General features: G+C 41.1%; 2 protein-coding genes across 2 annotated transcripts in view; one reads left to right on the top strand and one right to left on the bottom strand.

Moving 5' to 3' along the window:
- Positions 1-8,655, top strand: part of RANBP9 (RAN binding protein 9) — a 42,263-nt gene extending 33,608 nt beyond the window's left edge. Inside the window, exons 11-16 of the mRNA XM_010573305.1 lie at positions 77-267; positions 2,048-2,195; positions 3,876-3,997; positions 6,362-6,513; positions 7,196-7,307; positions 7,705-8,655. Of these exons, the coding sequence (XP_010571607.1) occupies positions 77-267; positions 2,048-2,195; positions 3,876-3,997; positions 6,362-6,513; positions 7,196-7,307; positions 7,705-7,835 (856 nt within the window). The 3' untranslated portion in view covers positions 7,836-8,655. The remainder of the gene's footprint in view (positions 1-76; positions 268-2,047; positions 2,196-3,875; positions 3,998-6,361; positions 6,514-7,195; positions 7,308-7,704) is intronic.
- An 86-nt stretch (positions 8,656-8,741) lies between these two features.
- NOL7 (nucleolar protein 7, 27kDa) overlaps positions 8,742-12,766 on the bottom strand; it is a 4,284-nt gene continuing 259 nt past the window's right edge. The window contains exons 2-8 of the mRNA XM_010573304.1: positions 12,677-12,737; positions 12,530-12,588; positions 12,356-12,387; positions 11,246-11,357; positions 10,467-10,588; positions 10,309-10,386; positions 8,742-9,543 (exon numbers count right to left, since the gene is read on the bottom strand). Coding sequence (XP_010571606.1) covers positions 9,470-9,543; positions 10,309-10,386; positions 10,467-10,588; positions 11,246-11,357; positions 12,356-12,387; positions 12,530-12,588; positions 12,677-12,737 — 538 coding nt within the window. The 3' untranslated portion in view covers positions 8,742-9,469. The remainder of the gene's footprint in view (positions 9,544-10,308; positions 10,387-10,466; positions 10,589-11,245; positions 11,358-12,355; positions 12,388-12,529; positions 12,589-12,676; positions 12,738-12,766) is intronic.

Raw genomic sequence — 12,766 nt, 5'->3', positions numbered from 1 at the left:
TTAGATCATTGCTATCACTGGAAAATTGAAATGTGTAAATTGTCTTATTAGCTTAACTTTTTTGCCTTTTGTTTAGGGTGCGCCAGTTTATAGAGATGGTGAATGGTACAGACAGTGAAGTGCGGTGTTTGGGAGGCCACAGTCCAAAATCTCAAGATAGTTACCCTGTTAGCCCACGATCATTCAGTAGTCCTAGCATGAGTCCCAGCCATGGAATGAATATTCACAATTTGGCAACAGGCAAAGGGAGCAGCACGCACTTTTCTGGTAAGTTGATGTGGAGGATATACTGCATGGATTTGAATATACCACACCATGTAGATTTTTTTTTGGTTACAATTAAGTATCGGGAGAAGTTACAAATACTTGCAGACTGATAATTTGTTTTACTTGAGTTGATACTGAATGCTTTGTATTAAAGTACAGTTATAATGATTAAAATAGGTGATTCTCAGTCACTGGGGAAATGGAAAGTGCATAAATAGCATCAAATCTTTTTTCCATGTGGTCTTGGTTTTACTAAGGGTTTGCAAAGTAGGTTGCCACTGTTTTCTAAGAAATGTTTGCTTCCAGGAGTTGGAAGGTTCTGACACAAATCTCTTTTGTTTTGATGATAATTTATGGCTTGGGCAAGGTGGTTTAAATCCAGTAAATAGTGTATACGATCCATTTCCTATGGGCTTTGTGGAACAGTAGAAAGAGCTGCTATTGCATAGGAAGTACCAGAAGCTAGGTGGTAGTCAGGTAAAAGACTTCCTGCTGGCAGCCAAATTTCAATCTGCACAGTTGAAACAGTTTGAGAGCGTCTAGGTGGTGGTAAAGCTTCAGTGGGAAGCCCTGAATGTTCAGAGCTGCCCCATGCCTATGGGGAGATCCCCATGCCTTACAAAGCACCCCTGCAGAGAAGAAGTTGGGCATGTTAAAATGGTACATGAATGTGTCAGCTTTGAACCCAAGACTCTTAAGGTAGCAGAGGCCATCAACTTTCACATCTGTTTGATTCTTAAGTCCAAACTGGAGCTGACTGGGGGCTTTTTATTTTATTTTTTTTCCTCTCGGTGGGATTGAGTAGGAAGCCAGTGTAGCCTGGTCACCAGAATACCTGCTGCCCTTGGAAAGGCAGCAGCTTTGCTTTTCTTCCTTCTGTGTCAAGACTGTGCTATCACGTGTGTGAGTGGAGGTCCACTCAGATTTAGTTTGTTCTTCAGGTGGTTATTGGGATGTATTGTAGAAAGTACCTCTAACTTTCTAATTTTGAACATAGAGGCACCACTTAATAAGCAAGTTGATGAATGTGTTATTAGAATTGAGGTTTGGGACTTCCTGAATGGCAGCAACTGTTTTGTTATAAGAAGCCCTTCCTGTGACCTGTTTCTATATTAGAAGATACTAGGGAACTCCTGGTTTGGGGCCTGATAGAACTGGCAATTGCATGTTTGCTTCAAATAGTAAGTTTCTTGATTATATTTTAGAAGGGTCAGAAGAGATTTTAGCCAGACTTCATAATTTCACAGCATGGTGTAATTTTCTTTAGCAAAGCACAATATTAACAATTAAAATAATTATATGGGGAAGGAGGGAGGTTGTATTTAAGTGTAGCAACATGTGAACTATTTTCAGCACTGAATTTACTGCATATTTGTCAAGAGAACTACGTGATTAGGAATTAGTAAGATGCATGTCTGCTTCCATTCATAATGATTACAGTGGCCTAGAAAAGATTTTTCAGATCTTTCAGAAACAACCTATCAGTTCTAAAAAATTATTCTACATTGATGCAGTTTTCTGCTTTACTTGTGTATAAGTACAACTGAAAAACCTTCTCGTGTATGTGCTAGTACTTATTAAATAATGCTTAACTTCTACACTGTAGAAGCCTTAAAAGTTCAAATACCTGAAACATGGAGGCCAAGTATTTGGGTTGGTTTGTTTGGCAAATGGAGCGTTTACTGACCAGGAACGATTAAGCTATACTTATTTCACTTCTATAAATCGGTACTTTCAAATAAGTTTGTAGATGATTACAATTATTAAAACTTTCTTTCAGGGTTTGAAAGTAGTTGCAGTAATGGAGTAATATCAAATAAAGCGCATCAATCTTACTGTCACAGTAAACACACAACCACCAGCTTGAATGTACCAGAGCTCAACAACATAAATGTATCAAGATCACAGCAGGTTAACAGCTATTCCAGGTGAGTAAACTTCAGATGGTTCTAACTTACATTAAGGCTTGTGTTGTCCACGTGCTTGCATTGCAGAGAAGAGTTTTCAGTGGGATTTGATGTGATTTTTTTTTTCAAGGACAGTTAAAACATGTAGTGTAAGGCCAACAGCTTGTGATCACTCTAGTTTTGTTTTAACTTCTGAAGCTCAACAGACTGTTTTCTCCTGTTTGTTTGAAGAAATGCAATGGACAAAAATAAATTGCCATGCTTATAGCTATTTATGGTCAGTTTTGAAGTTGTGTAGTGAAGATTAACTAGCTGTCTGGCACTTGGGATTTTGATTTAAGCCACTGACATTGATTTAAGCACATTGCATGTAGGTAATGAAAAGTTTTCCAGATACTCTCCATTTGTAGCAGTATCTGCAAAGTAAACGCAATTGAGATGCATATGAAATGCAGACTCCCTTCTATTACACACACAAGAATTGTTTGCCTACTCCAGTCACTGTCACTTGTGCAAACACATTCAATTCACAGGATGAAAGCAGATGTATTAACTGGGGTTAATATGGTTATTCATGACCAGTAAATATTAAGCTCTGCGTTGCACAGATGCAGCAGAACCTAATTTGTTGTGAAATACAACAGTACTCGGCTGCGTTGTCCAAGATGGATTCCCAAATCTACCAACTAGGATGTGATGATGTGGTGGTGATAACAAAAAGTATTTCAGTTGGATAGTGATGATTGGGGAAAAAAAGTAAGAGTAGCAATTTATTTTTTAACTTCATGATTTGTGTTTGTGTCAGCAATTGCCTCTGCCAAAAAGCCTGGCAGTGTCCAGGCAACTTTGAGATTTTTCACAGGAGGAAGACAGTTCCTTGGCTGCAGAGTTGGCCAGTCAGAGAGGCCTTTTGGTTTCCTTCCCCAAAGGAAGCTGAGTATTTTTGGTTGCTTAGAAGCAAGATATTAAACTTCTAAATTGAATGGGTTTGATCTTAAGAAAGGTTTTAGGCTGTCGTTCTCCATGACGAAATAGAACAGGCTAGGATGTAACTGTAAGCAAAGCTCAGTCCCCAAAGCCGTGCTGGCGTTTTCTAAAAGTGCTTCTGTGACCTGCTGTGAGCCGAGTATGGTGAGGAGTTGCATGCTCTGAATTTGCCCGAGTATCTCTTCAGTGTCTTGCTTTACTCAGTATTTGCTTTGGGTTTTTCTTCTTTTTCCCTGTCGTTCCACTGAGAGTAAATGAGAGATCAAGGCTTTTTTGAAAGAATTATTTACCTAAATGTGATATTCTCAAAGTAGGCTGTATATTGAATTAACTGTGCTTAAAAAAAAAAAAAAAGGGGGAATAGTTTTTTTTCTCCAGCTCTGTATATGTACAGATCGATAAACGAGGTTAAGAACTTCTAGGTGTGTATTTAGAAAGTGTTACACTGCTTACTCCTGAATATTGGTGGACATGTTTAATTTTTCAGTGTCTGAAAATGTTATTTTACTGAATGCTAATGCTAGTTGGGAGAGCCTGATAATTTCCCTGGTGCTCTGGTATTGCCAGTTGCTATGGAAAAACCTGTGGTCTAACTTGGTAATATTTAAAAGCAGCTTTTCGGTAGCCATGGTGAAAAAGTCCTGTGCTGAAGTTGTGAGGAAGATAACCCTAAGTACTTAAATATGAGTAAAACTTTTATTACTCTCTTTTCAGCAATGATGTAGACATGGAAACAGATCACTACTCCAATGGGGTTGCTGAGACTTCGTCCAATGGCTTCCTAAATGGTAGTTCTAAACATGATCACGAAATGGAAGAATGTGACACAGAAATGGGTCTGCAGTGATATTTCTTACATTTTTATTAAGTGATGGCAACAAGGTTATGTTTTTACTTGCAATGCTTCCCAACTTGAAAACTAGGGATATTGGCTCAAATCTTAATTTGTTTGTTTGTTTGTTTCACTGTTACTAGATGTATATCTTATAACTCCTGATTTAGGTGGTCAAATGTCAGGTGAGAACAGGTGAAATTGCTAACTCATGGATACTGAAGCTAGCATCTATTTCTAAGGAAGTGCCTTTGAGAAGAAACATCCTATTGTGTAGCACGCCTGGGTTAGGGTTGGCAAATTGCTTCTCCCTCTTCCTCTAGTCCTCTTACCAGTCATAGTTCTCATGGCATCTTTGCACTTGACAGTAAGAGTAGAAATTCCAAATCACTTATATTGAAGAATGCAAATTGCTAATATTAAATGCTGAAGAACAGAGCTATATTTGAGAACTGAGATGTGAAAAAAGAAAAAAAAATTTCCACCAAAAAAATAGCCTGTTTTACATAGTTGTGGTCTAAAAAATAACTTCGTTTTACTTAACCTGCTTCATATGCAGTCATGCCTGTTGACATTAGTGACACCTGAGTATTTAAATACCCTCTGATTGCCAGCACCCTATAAAAACCTAGTTTATTCTGTCAGTTATGGTGCTAGGTGTCCCTGTCCACTAAAGGCAGTCAGATCACTTAAGAGCACCCAGGCTTGGAGCTTAGACAATGGTTGTTATTGCTGGCTGTGTCTGAAGAACTGGAGGAATGCAGCCCAGCCATTTCTGGAGTTGCAAAACTATCTTCTCAAACAATTGATTTAACCAGACATCAATTAATAAGTAGTTTAAATGCAATGTGACACTCAGGACATAGCTGGTAGAGTTTCAGAATGCGGTAGTACTTACAGATTTCTATGAATGCCTCGCAGTTCTGAGGGCATGTGCTGCTGCTGATCATGCAGCTTTGCTGGTAAATACTAGGTAACTGTTGAAAAGCAAATATAATTCTGTTACAGCCCTGGAGGGGGGAGATTCAAATTGCCAGACTGTTTTTCCTGCATTACGCTCTGAAACGGGGTAATAACAAGGCCTCATTTCTGTGACAGAAAAAACAAAACACTTCTTTACTCTCTTGCAGCCTTTTCTACAGAGGCTTGCTGTGACAGGCATGAAGCAGCTGCACAGGACGCAGAGTTGTTTGTGTTGTGTTTTGGGTTTGTTTTTTTTTTTTTAATGTAGTTTTTTTCTGCCTTTGGAAAGCCATGTCCTAGATTGGGCTGCAGCTAACAACAAACACCACTGCTTGAAGACTTGTGGGTGCTTCACCTTTGTAAAAAAGAAATGTGGCTCCTCAACCTACATTGTTTACTCCCCACAGTTTGGTGTTTTTTTGGTGATTTTTTTTTCTTTTTGAAATATTTATATATACCCCTTAGTGCTGTGTATGTAATGTTAAGTAGGCAGATTTTTTTCCCAGAGGTGATATGCTCACATTTAAGAAAAAAAAAAAAAAGTGGCCACTTATAAATCCTCATTTGAAATAGTGGTCAAAATACTTCACTAGATGGCAATGTTAAAATCAGAAAGAAGAATGGTTTTGTAATTAAAGTGTACATCAAAATTCTGATGGAAAACTTGATTCCTTTGATGAAAAAAGGCAAGGAATTGATGCTTTATTTTTTAACAGGTTGCTTTAGTTGTAAATTTAAAAAAGGTAGAACTTTCAGAGAAGCCAAGGGCTGATCTACTCTTCATAAACTGCATTGGTATCTTTTAAAATCAGTAGCACTGGGGAATATTGTAGCAACTAGTAAAGAAATCGATTGTAGTGTTCTGCTTGATTACAGAAGAAGCCTGAAATGTCCAAATTATTACACTAATATATTCTACAAGGAGTATGAACAGTCTAAATGGTAGTCTTGTAGCAACATCCATCATGGCTGTTTGGGAAGTTCAGGGGTTTTTACCCTCTATTAGCAGTTCCGGATTTGGTGTGTCTTTAGAAGTGCAATGCCAAAGAATTAAAAAGGTAGAACTGTGCAGACTTTTATTGCTGTTGTTACTCATTTTAAACTCCTATAAAATTTTAAGGTAAAATTTGGTTTATAGTCTAGCTGTTAATTTTTAACTTACTGCAAAATAAACAGCATGTGTAGACAGCCTTTGATGTTAGTTAACTAAGCCTCTTAATGTTTATAAAGGAACAATTCAGCAGTGCTCAGTATAGGAGTACGTTACACCAAGGTCTCTGGCCCAATGTGCTTTCTCTCTGAGAAGGCAGATGTGTTTTGAGTGAAATTGGGGCAGATTCTCTAGATCCATAGATTATTATTGTCAGCTCTATTAGTGGTGATGATGATGATATCATTTTTGCAGAAGTAGATTCAAGTCAGTTAAGACGTCAGCTATGTGGCGGCAGCCAAGCGGCTATTGAAAGAATGATCCATTTTGGAAGAGAATTGCAAGCAATGAGTGAGCAACTAAGAAGAGAATGTGGCAAAAACACAGCGAATAAGAAAATGCTGAAGGTATGTTTAATCTTGAAGTTGTGGTGTTAAGGTGAATCTCTGCTGCCTGGCAGAAACTTTGCACAGCATGCGGCATTGCAATACTGTTCTGCTTTAACTTCTGCAGTTCTTTTGTCTGAGAGCAGTATTCTAATCAGCTGTGGTGTGGTGCTGTCTCCTGTCTTGTCTGTGTAGCATATTCACAGGGAGCATAATTTCATACTGTAACAAAATTAAAACCAGAGATATGAATTTAGGACTTCCCTCTCATTTCTGACCATGTAGCTTGGCCTCTTGAATCAAAGTGCCGTTTGCAGCTCTAAGGATCAATGAACCGCAAGAAAGAGCATTGATACAGATGCCTAGAACGCTTTTTAGTACTCTGTGTCTTAATTAGTTTACCTTGATTTGGGACTGCTCTGGAAAAGAATTCCCCTGCCAAAGACTGACTGCATGCAATTTTCAGCCTGTCTTCTCTTTCCTCAGTGGTTATTAAAATACCGCTCACTTCTGTCTTTCCATTGGGAAAACCACTGCTCGCTTAAAATGGAACAAGTTTGGTTACAATTTCTTTTTATGCTTTTGTACTGATGGACACTGACAATCACCTTTGATTCTGAATCAAAATGGGTGAAGAAAACAGTCCTTGTTTTCACTAGTAGAATACAGCTGTTGAGATGTAATAAAAATCGTCTTTCCCCAGGATGCATTCAGTTTACTCGCATATTCAGATCCCTGGAGCAGCCCGGTTGGAAATCAGCTTGACCCGATACAAAGAGAACCTGTGTGCTCTGTACTTAATAGTGCAATACTAGGTAAGGAAGGGCTGGTGGTTTTCACGCGCGGTGCAGGGCGCCTTTCGTTCCAGACAGGTAGCACTACTGCTCACCACGCGTCGTTTGCTGGGCTGGCCGAGTGATTAACAAAGTCTAGCGATGTTACGGTGCGCTCCTCTAGTATAGGAGGGGACATATTAATGGAACAGATGTCGTCGTTGCTCAAAGCAAGAACGGGCCTCTTCAATAATGGTGCTATGCAAGGGATTTGAAAATGTCGCTTTGTTGCTCCTGCTGTCTTGCTGTAAGAGCAAACTTTGCAAGTAAACACAGGAATTTTGAAATGATTGATTTAGGCAAGCTTAAAATTTAAGCTTTCAGTGTATTCCTATGAAATGAATCAGGTATTCTAACTGCCACTGTGATTCTTTTTCAGAGACTCACAATCTGCCAAAGCAACCACCGCTTGCCCTAGCCATGGGACAAGCGTCACAGTGTCTAGGATTGATGGCTCGATCAGGAATCGGATCCTGCGCGTTCGCCACAGTGGAAGACTACCTACACTAGCTATGCATTTGAAGATCTGAGAGGTGGTGTGGCATATTCAACATGAAAAGTAGACCAGCTCTGCTGACTGGAATTTGGAATTTTAATTATGTACTAAGGACAAGTCTGTCGCTTTATGTTGCTTCCTAGTTTACAGCATGATGCAAATGATTTCTAACTTAGTGTTAGGAGAAAATTTCCATCTTTAAACCTCTTAGACAACTAAGAGTTGAAAATATCACTGATAATGTCAGACATCCAAATTGACAAGTACCAATCCTTTAAACGATTGTCCAAAACAAACCAAAAATCCTGCTCCCTTGCGGTGGGACGGAAGAATAGAAAACATGGATGTATTAGCATGTGGGTGATGTCAGTGTCAAGCAGGATGACTTGCCAACCTCCACCCCCATTGTTACATAGTTCAATCAGTGTAATTTGCAAAATGCATAAACACCTGATGGTTTGGATATATAGTGTTGATGGGAAGAAATGATATTTTTTAATGTGTACTGTAAAACTTGAATTACTCAGGAGCTGAGTGAATATGTTTGTTGCTACTTACAATCCCAACCTGTTGATCTTAGTAGTTTTTTGTTTTAACATGGTCTTTTCAACTTTGTTTCCTTGTTTAACTACAGACAGCTTCTGTTGTGTAGACTCACCAGTTTAACTGTTGTATTATAACAGTATTACATGTCAACACAGTGTGGTTATGACCTATTTATATAAAAACCAAATATTTAGTCAATTTACAGTCTTAATTTAATCTTTGTACACCTTGCATTTTTAAAAGTGCTTAAATAGTACTATATTGCAATAAAATGTAGTGATACCATAATTAACCAGCCATTAAAAACTTACTTCTACATACATGGTAGCATGGACTTGTATGCTACGTTTTCTTGGTTCTAGAGTTCTACCCTAGGACAGCGGTTCTCATGTAGACCTGTGAATTCAGAACGTTGGCTTGCTGGTCCAACTGGGGATGCCACTTCCCTGCATCAGAGCACTGCAGCAGCTGAGCTCTCAAAAGTTAAAGGTTTAATGTTCTTGCCCCAAAGCAAGCCTAGCTGGCAGTGCAAAATCAAGGCATTGAGGGAAGCTTATTCAGTACTGCCTGAAGACAGGGAAAAACAACTCTTATTCCTTGAAAGTAATCATTGGGCTGGGCAGAAGTGTCCTGCTGTGTGAGCTGACTTATGATTCTGATATTAGGATACAGCCTTTCTTTAGATATGCAAATAACTGAAAAAGCAGGAATAATAGATCGCTATTAGAAAAGCAGCATCCAGAACAGTAAGTACAACACCATTCATCTTTATTCTCTGCGAAGGAGCTGCCTTGTGGAGGCAGCTCTACAAGCCTGCTCTTAACACCAGCTGTTCTAAATCAGTATTAAGGACACACAGTCACTGCCCTGGCCCAGCTGTTCCTTAGCTTCCCCAGCCACTTCTGAAGGGGGCAGGGAGGGAAAAGAAGAGAAGAGGCAAGTCAGTCTGTTTGTGAAGGTTAGTGCCTTCTGGTGGCTGTTGGCTAGTGCTGAAAGCAAAGCAATGATGGGAGAGAAGTGGGGAAACAAACCACCTTTGTTGTGTTGAGAGACTAACTTTCAGTAAAAACGTCCTTAATAGCATCTTCTGAAAAAACAGTCTTCATACTTGATTTTTAAGCTGTGTTGCAAGCCAAATTTTTTTAAACCTTGTTGCTCTCTCCTTTTTTTCTTGCCCTTAAAAAAAAAAAAAGCAGTTAGTTCGTTACCATTTTTTTTCTTAGCCCATCTACTGGAGAAGCAGCAATCCATTGATTACTGCAGGATTTCAGAACAAAAGACAAGAACTGACTGGAAGGCTGATGAGAGAACCTTCCTGTCATCTTTCTTTTCCATACAACAGGGGCTTCCACCGGCCAGGGGTACCAACTTGCACCACTCTCCTTCAGAAGGAGGTACAGCAGTGCTTGCACTTCTGAAGCACAACTGAGAAGCAGACTCTGCCTGCTCAGGATCAGTAACTTTTGCCCTCTAGTGTCCACGAGCCTCACAGACTGTGCTTGCGTAGCTGTAACATCATTTTTTTATGAGGACAAACAGGCCACTATTTCCCTGTGCTCATGCAGAAGTTCTTGATCTTGGCATCCCTGCTTTAAGTTTTAGACATATCTGAAATGACTTCCAACAGCTCAGAGGTTGTAGGCTGAAACAACACTTAGTAAAGTATTTATTTCAACAAATAAAGATGGCTCTAAGCCCATATGGTGTTTCTTAATGTACCAAAAATGAAGTAATTTTTTCAAGTTCTGTCTTGCACATCCTCCCCACTGGAGCACTCGCTACGCCCACTCAGGCTGTAGTGCCCTGCTGCCCTTCCCTTACTGTAGGGTTCTGTGACTTAAAAAGTAGCAACATACATGGGAAAGCTTTTTTTTTTTTTTTAAATGTACTTTTTAAACCACATATGCATAAAGTAGTACCGACATAACTGTTTATACTCACCCCAAGATTTGTCCACAAACTGAACTGCAGCTTTTTTAACTGGGTTTTTCTTGTTTTCAAGGGAAAAAAAATCATTTGCTGAAATAGAGATGAGTGTTAATTACTAAATTTAACCCAGACAAATCTAGAAGCAGACCCACCTAAGGAAAACTGCTTACCCTGTGCCCGGTTGGCATCTGGTCCATAGAGATGAGTGTTTAAAAAGTCTTTGGCGAGCTGTTGGTGGAGGCCTGTTATACTCTGATCTTTTAAGCACACAGCTGTATAGTTTCCTTTTGACCTAGTTAAATAAAGAGACGTAAATCCCTGTAGCATAGTTATGGAACCCAGAACAACAGATAACACTAGGCAGTCAGTGCTTTGCTGCCTGAGCACAACAGCAGCTGGTGCTGGTTTCGGATGCTCAAGCCAAGCTTTGTAGCAGCATTAACAAAAAACAAAACTGGACCAAGACTCTCAACCTGTCAACATATGCCTTTACGTGCCCCGAGTGGTTCCTTGGGAGTCTCAAACTAGTCCTGCCAGAAGCTAGTGCAATTCCTCTACAGGGACATCAGTGACAAAGAAAGGGAAAAAAAAAAGACTGAAATGCAGGAATTCAGTGCTCAACAACCAGACCTGTAGCAGCACAGAACAAAATGTCTACTGCTGTGCTAATGAATGCCCAGTTACCTCATAGCAGTTACATATACATAAAAATTATTTAATTATATGTATGTGTGTGCATATATATATATTTTACAAGCGTCCTGTACCAGAGGCCTACTAAAGGTGCTTTTAGCACATAAATACACTTTCAATCAGAGGAAGAGCAGGGGGAATGCCCAAGTGAAGAAGAGTGCATCCACACAGTGACAGAAGAGCTGCTGTGATGCCCCCTCCCAAGCAGATGGAAGCCCCAGGGACAGGCAGCCTCCATCATCTGCTCCCACCATACCTGGCACTCTTTCTTTGCTTGGCTTTCTTCACCTGCCTTTGGGCTCGGCCTCGTCTCTGCTTCACAGCCTGGCCTTGTCTCTGCTTCACAGCCCCACCTCCATGGTGCTTACCTGAAGTAAATTTAATGGAAAACAGAAGAAATTTCCCAAGCATTATGAATCAAGAGCTGCAAGTAAGTGAAAAAGGAACAGGAATGAAACAATTAGGCTGTGAAAAATAAGGTGCCTTTAGTTAACTCCAACAGGCCTTTTTCAGAAGGTCTGACTAGCAAGAGCATTGCCCTCACTGAAGGGCTGCAAGAGGGAGGGGAAGAAGCACGCCTCAGGGGAGCCACCCAGAGTACTGCTAGTCAGCCTTCCCCTTCCTTGGCATCCACAACACAAGATTCATCACAGGACAAAAATTCAGTGCAACCCAACAGCCACGAGTAACAAACAAAGGGGAGCCCAGCCTCGGTTTCATTCTCGCCACTATGGAGGACTGAGTGTTCAAAGCATCGTCCTGTGCTCACCTCTTGCTTACGGCAAGAGAGTTTTTTAAAACAGCAATAAAAGGAAGAAAAAGTAGCAGTTGCACCACCCAGCTCTATAATTCTGTGAGGTATGGACGAGAGAATTGTTTAAAAACACTTTTTTTTTTTTTCTAAAGTACTCTGAAGTACAGATGAAGAGGGCCAGAAAACGGCAGTCATGAATACTCTAGAGTCTTGGTTTTCTGGTTCAGAATTTGAAAAGAGTTACCTAATTTTTTACAGATGCTACTAAATCACAGTATATGTGAAGCATCGAGGCGATTAACAACTCCATCTAGGAATGGCCTTCGATATTTAGCATTTGTTTAAGTTACAATCTCCCTCTGGTAATCCTTGCTTTTTCTATTATACCACCTGCCCGTTATTTCCTTCAACACCTCGGGCTATTTTAACAGAAATCACTGTACGGCAAACGACTTCGGTAACAAGTCGCGGGAATCGCATTAAACGCGACTTCTTTAGATTCTTCCTCAGACACTTTTCCTCGGCAACAGACGAGGCGTGCAGCCTGCCCCGAGTCTCAGACTTTGACGAGGTCTCCGCGCCGCAGCTCTAGCGGAGTGAGCCGTGGCCTACCTGGGTCAGCTGCCGCAGCCTGCCCTTCGCCTCTGTGCGGGAAGGAGAAAGCAAGAGGTTACTTTTCCAGTTGACACCCCCTTTCCTTTACTCGAAGCCCGTGTCCTCCCCGGACCCGAAGGAGCTCGCCGCCGGCTGGGCAGCGCTCCCCCCCCGTACCCCCCCCGCCCTCACCGGTCGGTCGGCGCGGCGGCCAGCTCCTGCAGCAGCGCCTCGGGGAGCAGCTTCCGTTTCTGCGGGGGGAGAGGGGAGTTACCGGGGCGGCGGAACGACGACACACCGGGGACGGGGGGGGCGGGGGCGGCCCCCGCCGTACCGTACCTTCTGCTCCGCGAACAGCTCCTGCCGCCGCCGCCGCTTCTCCCTCAGCAGCTCCCGGTGCCTGCGGGAAGGCGGGAAGCGCCGTCAGGG

Source organism: Haliaeetus leucocephalus, unplaced genomic scaffold (genome assembly GCF_000737465.1).
Source record: "Haliaeetus leucocephalus isolate CR32 unplaced genomic scaffold, Haliaeetus_leucocephalus-4.0 Scaffold373, whole genome shotgun sequence".
Taxonomy (NCBI): domain Eukaryota; kingdom Metazoa; phylum Chordata; class Aves; order Accipitriformes; family Accipitridae; genus Haliaeetus; species Haliaeetus leucocephalus.
This window is presented reverse-complemented; position numbering and strand designations above follow the sequence as displayed.